General features: G+C 37.2%; 1 protein-coding gene across 1 annotated transcript in view; it reads right to left on the reverse strand.

Moving 5' to 3' along the window:
- Nucleotides 1–17579, reverse strand: part of RNF32 (ring finger protein 32) — a 63802-nt gene that overhangs the window by 30724 nt on the left and 15499 nt on the right. Inside the window, exon 3 of the mRNA XM_044678626.1 lies at nucleotides 3144–3286. Coding sequence (XP_044534561.1) covers nucleotides 3144–3286 — 143 coding nt within the window. The remainder of the gene's footprint in view (nucleotides 1–3143; nucleotides 3287–17579) is intronic.

Genomic DNA, 17579 nt, shown 5'->3' on the forward strand with positions numbered 1-17579 from the left:
AGGTTGTTATCAAAGTCATTTTCCATAAGCACAAATCTGATCATTGACCAACTCCAGTGGCTTCATATTGCCTCTTAGAGCCACATATAAACTCTTCTGTTTAGCTTTTAAAACCACTCACAAGCTGGCCCTAATCTACCTTCTTTCCAGTGTCCTTGTAAATGATTTCCCTTCTTGGACTCTGAAGGTGGGCCAAACTGGCTCTCTCTGTTCCTTACCTAGTGTACTCGATAACCCATCTTAGCACACTAGCCCTGGTCTACTACATACTGGAAATATACTCTTTCCTTATCTCTGCATCACAGACCTTCTTTGTCTTCCTTCAAAATACAGCTCAAGCACTTTCTTCTACATGCAGCCTTTTCTGATTCTCTTATCTACTAGTGCCCTCCTTCCCCAGCTACCTTGTATTTACTTTGTATATATTTATATTTATTATCTTTATATTTCTACTGAATGTGTTTTTATATATACTCGTCTCCCTTATTAGAATGTAAACTTATAAGTAGAGATTTGTTCTTTGTACTTGTATCCCCCAACACCTAGCATAGTTCTTGACATGTTACAGTAGGACCTTAACAAATATTTGCTGGTTGACTGTCTGAAAATGTAGAGAATGAAGAGAAGTGAATAAACAGGGCCCCATACTGAACTTTCCACATTAAATCTTTCTTTCCTTCCTTTCTTTTATAGGACTGAATAGACCAAATAATTAAGAAGTAGTTCTACCCCTCTGCTATAGAAGAGCTGATTTAAACTCATATCACTTATTCCTGAATTAGGTTTAGTATTCGAGTTCTAAAGGAGAACTATTCAGTTGCTCTTTAAGTTAAAATACGATCCGAAGTATCTAATTTCTTGACAGTTAAGATCTGGCTGGTCCTTAAAACATTTCACAAGTTATAATGATAATTAATTTGAAAATAGTATGAGTTCTCATTGAAACTAAAGAAATGCCAAATAATTTATAGTTGTGCATATATTTGTTTGAATACTTCTTTGATCCTCTTTACTAACTGTGAAAATGTGTATGAATCAGTGAAGTTTGTAGTTTAGGTTATGGATTCTAGGCTTCAATGTTTCTTATCGTCTGTAAAAGAGCATTAATTAATTAAATGCTCATGTTGTTCCAGTCACTGTGCTAAGCACTGAGAATATAAGGGCAAAACCAGTCTCTATCCTTGAGGATCATTTATTCGAAGTAGAAAGACACCTTGTAAATATAAGCTATGTACAGATAGATGTGAGGTAATATGAGTGAGGAAGACACTAGCCGCTAGGGGAGGCATCTCCCAGAAAGTAGATCAGAACTGGATCTTAAAGGGAGCCAGAGGAACTAAGAAGCAAAGAGGAGAGCTAGCAAAGCACTCTGGGGGCAGGCAGTGCCAAGGCACCGAGGCGAGATATGGAGAGTTGTGTTGGAGGAATTGCTATTGGAACAGCATTGTATAAAGCAATGAACTCTTTCTAATCTGAATTTTTTATCTTCCCCATTTTTTCTGGTCTATTATAATACCTATATAGGAATCTCATCTACCTTCCAAGAAATAATTATTTAGCCCTATTTGAAAATCTCTCACAAAGGGAGAATCTTCTGCTTTCCAAGGAGATACATTCTACTTTCAGATGATTCTAATCATTAAGAAAAAAATTTTATATGTATATATATATTTAAAACCCTTACCTTCCATCTTGGAGTCAATACTGTGTATTAGCTCCAAGGCAGAAGAGTGCTAAGGGTAGGCAATGGGGATCAAGTGACTTGCCCAGGGTCACACAGCTGGGAAGTGTCTGAGGCTAGATTTGAATCTAGGACCTTCTGTCTCTAGGCCTGGCTCTCAATCCACTGAGCTACCCAGCTGCCCCCAAAATTTTTTCTTACATGAAGTAGAAATCTACTTTTTCTGCACTTACCACCCTTTGTACTAGTTTTCTTTTCTCTTGCCAAATCTAGAATCATAAGAGATAAAAGGTATCTTTAGGGTCATCTAGTACAGCCTTCTCATTTTACAGTCGAGGAATTTGAGGCTCATACAGGTAGTTAGTGGAAGAGCCAGTATTTGAACACAAGACTTCTGTCTTCAAATTCAGTATTCCTTCTACGGAAGCATAACAAATCTCTTTTGAACGACAGCTTTCAAATAATTGTGAACAGGTATCATTCCCTCAAGTCTCCTCCTCCTAAATGTCTCCCATCCTTTAAGTGATCCATGTATGACATGGTCTTAAGGCCATTGACTATGCCTGAGGCACCCTTCTAGACCAGTGGTTCCCAAACTTTTTTGTCCTACCACCCCCTTTCCAGAAAATAATATTACTTAGCCGCCTGGAAATTAATTTTTAAAAAATTTTAATAGCAATTAATAGGAAAGATAAATGCATCTGTGGCCATCACCACCTCCCTGGATTGCTGCAGCACCCACCAAGAGGTGGTAGCGCCCACTTTGGGAATCACTGCTCTAGGTTCTTAAAGTGTGACACCCAAGAAGTGAACACAGTTCGGTTAGTTCATTCATTCATTCAATAAGCATGTAGTCTAAGGTTTTAGTATACATGGGAGGATACAGAGAAGACTAATATCACTCCCTGTCCCCCAGGAGTTTATAATCTAAATGGTGGTGGTGGGAGGGAGATGTGGCAGGAATAAGACATGAAAAAATGTAGTAAAAGGTATCATATAATATTTATAAACACAGTACTATATCACATATCTCTCTGAGATTGGTAGGAAGTTTAATGAATAATGGTTATTAAGAATATTTAGTTTCTATAATCCAGAGAGATTTTCTCCATCTACATAGATAGACTCTCTAAAGTATAATTTCTTCTTGCTTGGCCATGATTCATAAGGTTATTCATTTCTCTAAACATTGAAATCCCTTATGAGGAAACCCCATTAGACTTCTAGAGGGCATTGATCTCACTCATCCACAAATCTCCTAAAGTGCTTTATTCCTTGACTTCCACCACTGCATTATATTTACTCTGATATATACTATAGTAAAGAGGGGTTATGGAAGATATTAAAAACAGGTAAATATAAATAACTTAAAATTGTAGAGCAATCTATACTAATTCTGATAGAGATATTAGTCCTAGTCCCTGTGCCACTAAAGTCACTTGGCCTTTCTGCATATGCATACTTGTGACTGGAGTTCAAATTCTTCTCTACATATTGAACATGGATGCATAGAATCCCCTTGTTTTATGGACCTCTCCTTCACTTTTTCCCATTCTTCTGTTGATAGTGGCAATGGAGGGCATTCAGTCAAACCCAACTTTTGTGCTAAAGTTAAAAAAAAAGAAAAAATCTCAATTAAAATATATTTTAGAATATTGAACTTACATATGATAATTGTAAGAAGTATTTTTCTAAGCATATTACAATCATATTTGGTATATCTTAGCATTACTCTTATGTTTATACACATTTATATAGCTGGCCTTTTTCTCTAAGGTAGGAGAAAATAATATAAAAAAGCATATTAATTCATATTTTTTCTTATATGATAGTCAGTCAACTAACCCAATTTAATGAGAATGTACTACTGTTTGCCCAGTACTAGACTAGGCATCAGAGGAGAAATGGAATAAGTGTAAGACAGTTGCTGACAGGCAGGTGCTATAAAATCTGTCTGGAAAGTTAAGATTTAAAGGAGAAGCAATTAGAAAAATGAATTAATCTTTTCATTGTTAAGACTTAATAGGTGGAAGGAATGCAGAAAATAAAAGCTAAAGAGGCACCAATGTGAAAAAAATCATGGCTGTGAATTTACTAACAAAATTGACTTCTAGATCTTTAGATATGTCAAAATGCTATTTTTATGCATTGTTGTTCCCAAATGATGGCAACATGGAGGACATCCCAGATTTTTAAAAATATCCTTTGCTAAAAAAATAGCTAGGTTATGTCACATTATGTTATTTTATTTTTAAATAACCTTTCCGTCTTAGAAACTATAACGTATATGGGTTCCAAGGCAGAAAAAAAGCAAGGGGTAGGCAACTGGGGTTAAGTGACTTGCCCAGACAGCTAGGCAGTGTCTGAGGCCATATTTGAACCCAGAACTTCCCATTTCCAGGCCTGGCTCTCAATCTACTGAATCATCTAGCTGCCCCTAGTTTCATTATGTTATTATGGATTGTTGTCTTTCCCACAGTGGCTAAAAATTTTGTGCAAATCAAATTTTGCAAATACCATCCTATATAGGTAGCTTCCACTAAAGCCATATTCCAAAATTTCATCATGGCTTAGAGGGGAAGCTAGATTCTCAGGCTTCTCTCAGTGGAGCCATAATGGATTGTGTCTGCCTCTCTGAGAGCAGAGATGCTCCCCCCTTTCCTTTTCATCTCATCCTTAATAGAAACTTTTTTGTAACTGTAAGCTTAGAAAATGATTCATTAGATTATGCATTGTTTTGGCTCTAGCAACTCATGAAGACCATCTCCTGCAGGAATAATTATACTGAAGAAATGATAGATCTTTGAAATATCAAAATATATTCAACATACTAAAAAAGCTTGCTACTGACAGCAATTGAACAGTGAATCCAATCCCTTGTAGACTCCTTTTGTTAAAAAGAACATTTTCCCTAAACTATTTTTTGTCACCTGAGTTCTCCTCTATCCAGCTTGCTTTAAGTGGAACAATGCTTGTCTAAATAGATTCACCAAGATATTGTTAAAAACATGTGAAATCTCTAGTTTATGAAATAGATTCAAGAACAACTTTTTCATTCAGTTATCAATTCTTATCTCTCTGACTCTGGCAGCTGGTTAAAATAGGAGACATAGATGAATTTGCTTTCACAGGAAAAGTATTGTGAGCATAACTTACCTATCTGCAATTAAGCTTTTTATTCAGCAACTTTGGTTAGATAAGCAAAGACCAAGAAGCAAAAAAAGAGTTCCACTACTAAAGGGAGGTGGCCCAGTGGATGGAGAGCCAAGCCTGGAGACAGGAGGTCCTGGGTTCAAATGTGGCCTCAGAAACTTCCTAGCTGTGTGACCCTTGGGCAAGTCACTTAACCCCAAATGCCCAGTTTTTCCCACTCTTCTGCCTTGGAACCAATACTTAGCATTGACTTTCAGACAGAAAGTAAAGGTTTTGAAAAAAATAAAACAGATGTTATAAATTATAGGAACAAATAGACTGAAAAATATGCTTATTAAGCACGAAAGAGACACTCAGGCCTTTACCCAAAGATTATTTACTCTTAGTTGGAACACAATTCTAACAAGTAGGATTATCTAGTTTATAAAGATTGGAAAAGCAAATTAGGTAAAGCAGACAATATAGGTACAGGCACTCTGACAGTCATAGGTAATAATAAGAAGTTGGGGATAGAAAAATTATAAAAAGAAAACATGAATTAAAACCCCCCAACACATTAGCCTTGGGCCATTACTTCAATTGGCTTTGAGGATACAACCATATCTTTAAGCACAATGCAGTTAATTGGTGTTTATATTAAATATGTTAGAGAAAGTTAATATTATGTTTAAGAAGGCAAGGAAGTATATAATAAGACTTCTATTCAAAAATGTAAAAATAATAAGTTTAGGTACATAAACCCTTGGTTGTTTAGAAAATGTGGCTAAGATGACATTTCCTGAGAGTTCTGGATAGTCTGTTTTGCTGTGAAGTTACATTTTATAATGCCCTATAGATGAAGATTTAAAATGATTTAAAACTGAGCCTGGAAGTACACACCTGTAGATTCTGAATCTGGTGGACTGCTTGAGTAGAGCCTTACTGAACTTCAAACTAAGTTTGGCATCAGTATTGCTGGGAATGAAGGGCCATCAGCCTTCCTTAGGAAGGCTGAACCGGTCCAGGTAAGAAAAATGGAGAAGATTCCTGCTACTCTGCCCATCATTATTAAGGATATAGCTCAAGAGTGCATTTCCAGTCTAGATGAAATAATGAGAACCAATCTAAAAAATTAACATTTATATTTAACTCTATAAATATTGAAAAATTAATTGGTCATCCCTTTAATAGGATTACCATGTTGATCCAAACAGAAGTCATAGATCCTAAAATGAGATCTTTGAAAGGAAATATATTCACATGTACTAAAAACTTGCCCAAAATATTGAATTAAAAACATCTATTTCAGAGAAGAAATAATTTTTTCCTATAGTAATTTTTTTTGCCACACAAAAATATCAGGCAGCTTGGTAACATAGAGAACACAAGAAAATGGGAACATTTAGAAAATCAGGTAAATTAAGGAGCTTTTTGAGGAGAGGACTATCACTTCTCACTTGGCTATTCTTCCCCATCCCTCATCTCTCTCACTTTACTCTTCCCTAAAGTGCAAAGATTGGGAGCCCACTCTTCCCGACTCCCCTCTTCCCAATCACTCTTCTGCCATGCCTTTGAGCTCCACTGATTCCTCTGCATCTATAATCAGCCTGGGGGTGGAGAGGAAAACTCCAAGGGACCAGGAACAGATCGTGGTTCACCTCCCACCAGCCTCTCTCAGCATCTTCTCCAGCTTGAGGATGTTTGAGAAAGGAGGAGAGAGTTGATCTCTATCTCTAAGGGATATGGGCAATTGTGCTCAGACTTTACAAGGGGAAGAAGTCTATACTAAGAGCATAATTATAGGTTGCATTTGGTGTGGGAGTGGGTGGGAGGGAAGCATGGTCTTATATTCAGACCAATATGGTACATGCTTTCTCTGCCTTCTAGATGACTCTTGATCATCATTATGAATATTAGTTATTTTATGTTGTACATTCAAATACATAGGGCTAAATAGTCTGATCCTAGAAACTTCCACTTTGAAAACTCATTTGCATCTTTCTTATAAAGACAGAGTCAAGGATATATAGTCATGTGGCACCCAGAGTAATATACAGGGTGTCCCCAAAACCCTGTGGCAGTTATAAGCTTCAATGACTTAGAACTGCCCTAGGACTTTGGGGAAATTGTGTATGAGAAGGCTAGCTGCTTTACTCCTATTGAATTAAAGGCCAAAAGCTCCATCTTCCACATAATTTTTTGTCTTTTAGAAAATATTAAATATTCATAATTTCTACCAATGTCTTTTGACTTGTCAACAGCACTTAAAACTTCTAAATAACACAGTGGGCCATGAATCAACTTTAAATTTAATCATTTTATTCAATTAATAAATGAATATTTATTGAACTACTGCTATAGGCAAGGGGCTTCTAACTCGCTTACATGATGTTTTTTCTTTTTTCTTTTCTTTTTCTAAACCCTTACCTTTTCAAGTTTATTGTTTCAAGGTGGAAGATCAGTAAGGGCTAGGCAAATGGGGTTAAGTCCAGGGTCACACAGTTAGGAAGTGTCTTAAGGCCACATTTGAACCCAGGACTTCAATGTTCTAGGTCTAGCTCTCAATCCACTGAGCCACCTAGCTATCTCTACATGATGTTTGTTTTAAGGGTATGATGGCATAGTTTTTACCATTTCAAGGATTATGCTAGAGCAATTTGGATGGCCCTTATTTCAAACACTATACATTTTTCATCACCAGTCTAAAAAGATGACACCTTAGGCCACAATTTTTCCCCTACTGTCTGACTTTTAATTGCATTCTAGTTAAAACTAATATTAAGAATTACATCTTTAAATTTATGAAAAGATTTTAAGTCCTGTATAATGCTTGCTAGTTCTTTTCCCCTAATTCTTATCTCAACTAGAACTTCAACAGGCACTTCCATCAGAAATAAACAGAGCTCATTCAACTACAGTTGCTCATTGTAATTTTTTTTTCAATCAAATTAGGCCAGAAATGAAAATACGTTCTGACCTTTGCCCAGCTTCCATCTTGTTGCTGGTACATTCATTGTTGTATAGGCTCGTTCACCAGTGAAGGTAAACCTTTTAGAGACGGGAGTGTTGGGCCCTACTCCCACCCCACCCCCCAGACCATGTGCCTTGCCCCTCCTCCCCTTACTCCGCACAGGGGAGGAAGTGCTCCCATTGGGCTGCTGGGTGAGTAAAGTGAGGAATGTCCTCAGCTAGTGTAGAGAGGGGGAGGGGAGTGCCCTGAGCGCTCTGCTCCCCTCCAGCTCTACTGCTTATGAGTCTCCCACCTTACCCCTTGTGTGCCCTCATTGAGCTGCTGGGCAGAAGGTGGGGGATGTAGGCAGGTGGAGACGGGGGAGGAGAGTAACTCTGCCAGAGTCCCTCTGCCTTGCCCACAGAGCATCTCTGCCATGCCATAGGCTTACCATCACTGGGTTAGTTTGTCATGGTTTAACTTGTTAGCATAAAGTGAAGGTCTCGGACATTACTGAAGGTAGTAGAATGTAACATTTCCTTTTATGATGCAGATAGTAATTGGAAAAACCAAGATTCCAGTTCAGTTCTTGATTCCAAATACTGGGTTTGCCATATATCATCTCTACAGCACTTTGAAGCTTAAATATTTGAGACTTGAAAGTGAATCCTGTTTATTTAAATAATCTCATCATTATCTTCATGAATCAGCTGAAAAGGCCATAGCAAATGAGCAGCAGATTTGGATCAAGAAGTTGGTGCTCCCGACACTAGTCCAATGTGTACCACTGTTTCACTTTTACTAATTTCCTTCCATCTTCCAAACACACACATACAATATCCTCTTATAGCTAATGTACCTTTAGCTGGGTCACAATAAGAATAGAGTGGGCTCCTCAAAACTGATTGGTGGGCTATCTTCCCAACTGAGGAGTTGTCCCATATCTGGAATGTGATGCTGGTATACCTTTAGGGGATACTGAGTTCTAAATCAAGGCTTCCCCAACCTTTGGTCACTGTATCCACTTTTCAATATGAAATGAAATAGCTTCCAGAGTTTATCATGGAAATGCATATAAGAAATAAAATAAGGTTTAATAGTATAATTATCCACCAAATATTCCACAATTCCCTCAACAAGGATCGTTGATTTAAATGTTTGTCTCCTAAGATTGTAGAGCAATCTAATGCTTGTTGTTATAACTCTTTCTAACTCTTGCCTGATTCTTATATATATTTTGTTTGAAGCTTTCTGGTAACTATAACTTTCCCCTCTCTTCTATGATCTTTCCTTGTCATTTTTATATTTTTAGCTTTGTTCAAGCAGTTTAGCTTTAATAGCCATTGCCAGCCCATGAGACTGTTCTTTTCCTTCAGGTTGGTGAACCAGTAGATTGCAGTGTGCCACTTTGTTGTCTCTGGATGTTGGAAGTTTCTCAGTGTTTTCATCATTGTTCCTTGCTCTGGGGCTGCTTCTTGAACTTCTCTATCAGGATGCCCACAACAGAACTCATTACTTTTTCTCCAAACTTTCTTTTCTTTTGAACTTCTCCATTGCTGTCAGGGATACCATTATCTTTCCAGTCATTCAGTTTTCCAGTCTCAGTGTCATCCTTAACTCCTTACTCTCATTTACCCTACATATCCAATCAGTTGCTAAATGTTTCTGTTTCTACCTCCAAAATATCTCTTGGATCTGACTGATTCTCTTTACTCATACAATCATCACATTAGTCCAAGCTCTTGCCACCTGTCAGTAGGTCTCTTCCAGTTGCCCTCTAGTTGGTCTCTCTGCTTTAAGCTTCTCCCAGTGCTAACTCATTCTTCATGCAACTGTTAAGATTTTCCTAAAGTATAGATATGACCATGTCAATGCCTTCTTAATAAATTCCAGTGTTCCCTATTACATACAAGAACAAAGATAAATTTCTTTATTCAGCATCTATGGTTATTCACAACATGGCACTTTCCAATTCTAGTCTTCTTATTAATTCCTTCTATCTACTCTATAATACAGGGATACCAGATTATTTCTTGTTCTTCATATACCACCCTCCATTATATATCTCTAAGATTTTGCCCAGACTGCTCCTCAAGCCTGAAATGTTCACCCCTCCTCCACTCCAGCTTTTAATATTCCTGGCTGCCTTTAAGACTCAGTAAAATGTATCCTTCAGAAAAGAAAACCTTTTCTAATGAGCTTATCCACTTAAAATGTCTCCTTTGGATTCGGTATCTTGTATGTACCCATTTATGATATGTTATCTCCCCCATTGTGTGTAGACCATTTGAAGAAAGGGGCTACTTTTATGTTTTTAACTTTTTTCTTTTTTTGAGATTGTTAATTCTACAGCTTTAATTTAATACTTTTTCTTCTTGTTCAGTCTTCTGAAGGTACCAGCAAACAGGAACATTAGCCTTTCTTCCTTCTTTTTTATCCTCAGTGCTTTAGCACAGTGACTGGCACATTTATTGTGCTGTTGTTCAGTTGTGTTTGACTCTTCATGATCCTTGGTCTATAGCATGTCAGGTCCTTCTGTCATCCTCTATCTTTCAAAGTCTGGCCAAGCTCATGTTTGTTGCTTCCATGACACTCTGCTTTCTGCTTTTTCTTTTGCCTTCAATCTTTCCCAACATCAGGATCTTTTCCAGTGAGTCCTGTCTTCTCACTATGTGGGCAAAGTATTTAAACTTTAGCTTCAGTATCTGACCATTCCGTGAATAGTCTGAATTAATTTCTTTAAGTGTTGGCTAATTTGATCTCTTTGCTGTTTGAGGGACTCTCAAAAGTCTCCTCCAGCACTGCAATTTGAAACTGTTGATTCTGCAATCCTCAGCTTTCCTTATAGTTCAACTCACAACCATGCATTTCTACTGGACAAATCACAGCTTTAACTATAGAGACCTTTGTCAGAAAGGTGATATTTCTGGTTCTTAGTATGCCGTTCTGATTTGCCATAGCTTTTCTTCAAAAAACAAACATCTTTTAATTTTGTGGCTGTCCACAGAGATCCTTGAGCCCAAGAATGTAAAATCTGCATTGCTTCCATTTCTCTTCCCTCTGTCAGGAAGGGATGGGACCATTTGTCAAGATCTTAAGGGTTTTTTGTTTGTTTGTTTATGTTGTTTAGGCTACATTTTCCTCTTTTGCCTTTATCAAGAGGTTTCTTAATTCTTCTGTTTCTGTGATTTCATCTGCATATCTGAGACTGTTGATATTTCTCCTGGATTCTTTAATTCTGACTTTTGATTTGTTTGATCTGGCATTTCACATGATGTACCCTGTATAAATAAAAAAGGTGATAATATACAGCATTGTATTCCTTTTCTGATTTAAAACTAATCAGTTGTTCCTTGTTCAGTTTTAACTGTTGCCTCTTAGCCTACATATAGGCTATTACTATCTACCATTTAGTAGATAGTAATCTCATCTCTTTTGAGGACTTGCCACATTTTGTTGTGATCCACACAATTAAAAGGCTTTAGTGTAGTGAGTGAAGTAGAAGTGGATGTTTTTTTTTTTCCTGTGAACTCGCTTTCTCCATAATCCAACAAATGTTGGCAATTTGGTCTCTAATTCCTCTATTTCTTAGCAAACCAGCCTGCATTGCTTGTAATTTTCAATTCACATATTGTTGAAGCCTTTCCCGTTTACTATCCTTCTTTCCTCAGCTATTTGTAAAGCCTCATCAGACAGCCATTGTGTTTTTTTGCTCTTTTCCTTCTTCGGCATTTTTTTTTTTTTGCTGCTGCCTACTGTACAATATTATGAACCTCTGTCCATAGGTCTTCAGGCACTCTGTCTATCAGACCTAATCCCTTAAATCTATTTGTCACTTCTACTTCCTATCCATAAGGGATATTATTGAAGTCATACCTATATGATCTGATGATTTCCCCTATTTTCTTCAATTTAAGTCTGAATTTTGCAATAAATAGTTTATGATCTGAGGTACAGTCAACTACAGGTTTTGCTTTAACTGACTGTGGAGTTTTTCTGCCTTTGGCTGCAAAGTACATAATCTGATTTTAATAATTACCATCTGGTGATACCCATGTGTAGAGTAGCCTTTTGGTGAGTGGGAAGGAAGAAGGGAGGGTGGGAAGGAGGGAGAGAATTTAAAAATTATTTTTATAAATAATTGGGGAAAAATAAAACATTATAAAAAAGATTTTATAGGCAGTTATTCATAGTTGCTTTCACTTACATGAACGCTCCTTGACACTTTGAACTTTGATAACCTTCAATTCTAGAGCATTTATACTATCTGCTTTCTCCACTTCAGTTCCAGAATCACAGTTCATTTTTAGTAGACTTGGTGAGCTACAAATAAATGTAATCTAACTTCAGTTAATTCTTGATCCTCTTTATAAAATTTTCTAGGGTGCCTCCCACAGTGATTATTTTATATCTTCAATTTAAGTCCTCAAATCCTGCCCTCTATTCTGCAAGCCACTAACATATCAGGTCACCTTGAAATTTACTTTAAAAACAAAAGCTACTGATGAATTGCTTCCTTTTACTATCTCTCCCAAGGAAATTATTTCAGTATCTACATCCTTAATTATCTCTCTATTATTTAAAAGCTAACATTTATAACTGTGTTCTTGACTCCATCTTCTCCCACTTCTAGAACTATGGTCAGTGAGTTATTCTCCTTTTTCTGATATCTTTTCTTTCTCTTAATTCTTTCCTCTGGAAAAATAGGTCTCTCCATCCTAAAAAATACTTTTATTTGGCTCTATGACACTAATAAAACTACAGTTCTATTTCTTCCTTTATAAATGCCAAGTTTTAGCCTATATTTGCTATATTCCCTTTAAACCTTGCACAAATGTATTGAAACTAAATTCTTAACTATAAAAATGATCTCCTCATTGATAAGTTTAATAGCCTTTCCTTGGTTTCTGCAGCATCTGATCTCAGCTTTTCCCTTAAAGTTTTTCTCTTTATAGCCTTTGTGAAACTATAATATCTTGGTTCTCTTCCTGCTTCTCTAACTTCTCTGTCTCTTCTGAGTGCTCTTCCCTTTCTTTTCCTTAGAATGAACTGCCACTTGGAAGATACATAATCACCTCAAAATCAACATGATTAAAACAAAATTGTCTATTGTCCCCCAAATAAATTCTCCCTTCAGACACTGGATTATTTCTGTTAAAGTTTGCTATCAGTCTACCAGGTCATCTTTGCTTCTCCATTTTCCCACTTTATAATTTTTTTTGACACTCAAGTGTATCCCTTCATTTCTGTTTTCTTTGCTCCCAGTTTCAAACATGTCTTACCACCTCATTTCTTTATGCCTTTAGAACAATAACTGTGTATTGTGACAATCCTCTACTTCTATTGTATTGTGCCCTCCCCAAAATAATTCAACTACTTCCCATGACAAATGGGATAAAGTCTAAGCACCTTTGCTTGGCTCTTAAGTCCCTCTATAAAGTTCCAAAATATAACTCATGGTCCTATAAACCTGTACGCCAAAATACCGTTTTTCTGTTGAGGACACCCCTCTTGTTCCAGTCAGCCAGATTCACAAAACTATGAGTCATCTGTGACTGTTCAGTTTCCTTTACCCACTGCCTGTACCCCTCCCACATTGCTGAGTTACCAAGTTTTATGTATTCTATTCCTATAGCATCTCTTCCAAAGGATCCCTTCTCTCTAATTACATGGGTAACACTCTAATTCTTCCCCTAATCATTTATTTTCTGGAATACTGTAATTGCCTCACAATTGTGACAATGAAATTAAATCTACCTGGCCCATTCTTAGATTTAATCACCAAAGGTAAAAACAACCCCACTTAATTCTCAAGTGGGAAGTCTGTGACCCACGTGTGCAAGAGTAGGTGATGAATCATAATTGACTGACTGCCCTCTGGGCAGTCCTAAGCAAAGTATCTGTTGTGATTGAACACGTAAACTAAGAGGAAGGCACAGGAAGTGATGCAAAAGAAGTGCCTTTAAAAGGGAATGGCAACTGAAAATCCAGAGACTTCTGGTTAAGATGGCGGCAGAGTAAGGAGCAGCTGCTCGATCTCTCCTAACCAAAGCATTCAGGACTCCTCAAGGGGACATAAAAATGAATCCAGACGAACGAAGGAACCCCACAACGGGGTGCAGCATTGAAGGTACATGGAACCGGGGCATTTCCACGCTGTGAAGGGGTGAAACAGCTCTCACTAAAACATGAGAGGAAGAAGCCCCTCCACCACCCCCCACACCACGCACAGCACCAAGGCCAACGCACAAGAGTGAAAGCGGGATTGGGGCAACCAGTGAATCACTGGCAGCTCCAGGGCTTGTACCTGAGAGCTGCAGGACATAGGACCCCAAGTGGCTAAAGAACGTGCACGGACTTTCCCAAGCATCTGCACGGGTGGGGACATTGCCCTAGGCGCGGACAAAGATCTGGAGCGCATGGACTTTCCTCGAGTGTCTGCAAACAGCAGAGGAGAACAAACAAGTAATCATATTCACACCTTCCCAAAATAATGAAAACTGGCCACAAGCTATTGAAGAGTTCAAATATGAGATGATGAGAAAGATGGAAGAGATTTGGCGAGAGAAGTGGGAAATAGCTCAAAAGGAAATTAGTTAACAGGTTAGAAGACAGAGACTCCCAATTGGAGAAAGATGCCCAAAAATCAAACGAAATGGTAAGCAAATTGGAAACCAAAAATGTGGCAAGAAAATAACAGTTTAAAAGGCAGAATTTTGCAATTGGAAAGTGAGGCTCAGAAATCAAATGAAATTGAACACCAGAAATGACCAGATTGAAAAGGAAAACCAAAAGTTTATAGCTGAAAACCAGTCCCTAAAGGCTAGAATCGAGCAATTAGAAGCTAATGATCTCTCAAGACAACAAGAACAAATAAAACAAAGTCAAAAGACTGATAAAATAGAAGGAAACATGAAATATCTCAATGAGAAAGTGACAGACCAAGAAAACCAGTCTAGAAGAGACAATCTGAGAATCATTGGTCTTCCTGAAAAAGCAGAAATTAATAGAAATTTGGACTTCAGACTAAAAGAAATTATTCAGCAAAATTGCCCTGAAGTTCTACACCAAGAGGGCAATATAGACATTGAAAGGATCCATAGATCACCCTCTACACTAGACCCAGAAAAGACAACCCCCAGGAATATACTAGCCAAATTCAAGAGCTTCCAAGTAAAAGAAAAAATTTTACAAGAAGCCAGAAAGAGAAAATTCAGATATCAAGGAGCAACAATCAGGATCACACAGGATCTGGCAGCCTCCACGCTAAAAGACCGCAAGGCTTGGAATATGATATTCAGAAAGGCAAGAGAGCTGGGCCTTCAGCCATGGATCAACTACCCATTGAAACTGACTATATACTTCCAGGGGAAAGTATGGGTATTCAATAAGATAGAAGATTTCCAAGTATTTGCACAAAAGAGACCAGGACTAAATGGAAAGTTTGATATCCAACCACAAAAATCAAGAGAAACATGAAAAGGTAAATAAGAAACAGAGGGAAAAGAAAGAAAACTCATAATTTTTAAAATTTGACTCTTTAAGGGCTTAAATAAGATCTAATTATCTGTATTACTATGTGGAGAAATGCTATGTATAATTCTCTGTAGTGAACTCCATTCACTATTATAATATTCACTATGATAGCAACCAGAAGAATAATTCATAGGGAGAGAACAGGATACTAAATGGTCTAAGATGACATGGGGGGTGTGAAAGAGGGGGGGAATAGTAGGGGACACCAAGAAAAATCTGAGTAAATAAGAAAAATAGGATATTCTATTACACACAAAGAGGGCATGGGAAGGGGAGGGGATAAATACTATTATAAGAAGGAGAGGAAGAGAGCATTAAGAGGTAATAATCAAACCTTACTCTCAGTGTAATTAACCCAGAGAGGGAAGAGTAGCTTTATTATCCATTGGGATAAAAAACTCTATCTAACCCTACTGAGAAAGTCAGAAGGGATAAGCCAAAGGGAGCAGGGGAGTGGGGAGGTCAAAAAAGGGAGGGGAGAAGAAGGGGGAGGGAATTCATTAGGCCTTTAAAAACAAAAAGAGGGGAATAACAAGGGAGGGGGTAGAAAGGGAAGCTAATCAAGGGAGGGGGATAAGGGATACTGGCTCAAAGCAAACCAATGCTTTAAAAGAAAATAGTGTAAGAAGAAGGAGTGGGTCTAGGGGAGGATACAAAAATGTCAGTGAATGCACAACTGATAATTATAACTCTGAATGTGAATGGGATGAACTCGCTCATAAAACGGAAGCAAATGCAGAGTGGATCAGAAACCAAAATCCTACCATATGTTGTCTACAAGAAATACATATGAGGTGGGTAGACATACACAAGTTTATGGTTAAGGGCTGTAGCAATTTGGGCATCAAATGAGAAAAAGAAGGCAGGAGTGGCTATTATGATTTTTGACAAAGCCAAAGTAAAAATAGATATGATTAAAAAAGACAGGGAAGGACATTACATCCTGATTAAAGGCAGTATAAACAAGGAGGAAATAACACTGCTCAATATGTATGCACCAAGTGGCATAGCACCCAAATTCATAAAGGAGAAACTGGCAGAGCTCAGGAAGGAAATAGATAGTAAAACCATAATAGTGGGAGATCTAAATATTCCTCTTCAGATCTAGATAAATCAAACCAAAAAATAAATAAGAAAGAGGTAAGAGAGGTGAATGAAGTCCTAGAAAAATTAGATTTAATTGATATATGGAGAAAAATAGGGACAAAAAGGAATACACCTTCTTTTCAGCTATACATGGTACATTTACAAAGATTGACCATTGGTGCTGATTACAAAGCCAGGTAGATCAAAAACAGAGAAAGAAAACTCCAGACCAATCTCCCTAATGAACATAGATGCAAAAATTTTAAATAGAATATTAGCAAAGAGACTCCAGCAAGTAATTAAGAACATCATCCACCATGATCAGGTGGGATTTATACCCGGAATGCAAGGATGGTTCAACATTAGGAAAACCATCCACATAATTGACCATATCAACAGTCTAACAAACAAAAATCACATGATTATCTCAATAGATGCTGAAAAAGCCTTTGACAAAATACAGCATCCATTCCTATTGAAAACATTGAAAAGTATAGGAATAGAAGGACCTTTCCTAAAAATAATAAACAGTATATACCTAAAACCATCAACAAGCATTATATGCAATGGGGATAAATTAGAAGCCTTCTCAATAAGATCAGGAGTAAAACAAGGATGCCCATTATCACCTCTATTATTCAACATAGTACTAAAAACACTAGCAGTAGCAATTAGAGAAGAAAAAGAAATTGAAGGTATCAAAATAGGCAATGAGGAGACTAAGCTATCACTCTTTGCAGATGATATGATGGTATACTTAAAAAATCCTAGAGAATCAACTAAGATGCTGGTAGAAATAATCAACAACTTTAGCAAAGTTGCAGGATACAAACTAAATGCACATAAATCATCAGCATTTCTATATATTTCCAACACATCACAGCAGCAAGAGGTAGAAAGAGAAACACCATTTAAAATCACCCTAGACAATATAAAATACTTGGGAATCTATCTACCAAAACAAACACAGCAATTATATGAAAACAACTACAAAACACTTTCCAAACAAATAAAACTGGATCTCAACAATTGGAAAACCATTAATTGTTCATGGGTAGGATGAGCTAACATAATAAAAAATGACCATTCTACCCAAATTAATTTGCCTTTTTAGCGCCATACCTATAAAACTACCAAAAAACTTTTTTACTGAATTAGGAAAAACTATAACAAAGTTCATTTGGAATAACAAAA

This window comes from Gracilinanus agilis, chromosome 5 (assembly GCF_016433145.1).
Source record: "Gracilinanus agilis isolate LMUSP501 chromosome 5, AgileGrace, whole genome shotgun sequence".
Lineage (NCBI taxonomy): Eukaryota > Metazoa > Chordata > Mammalia > Didelphimorphia > Didelphidae > Gracilinanus > Gracilinanus agilis.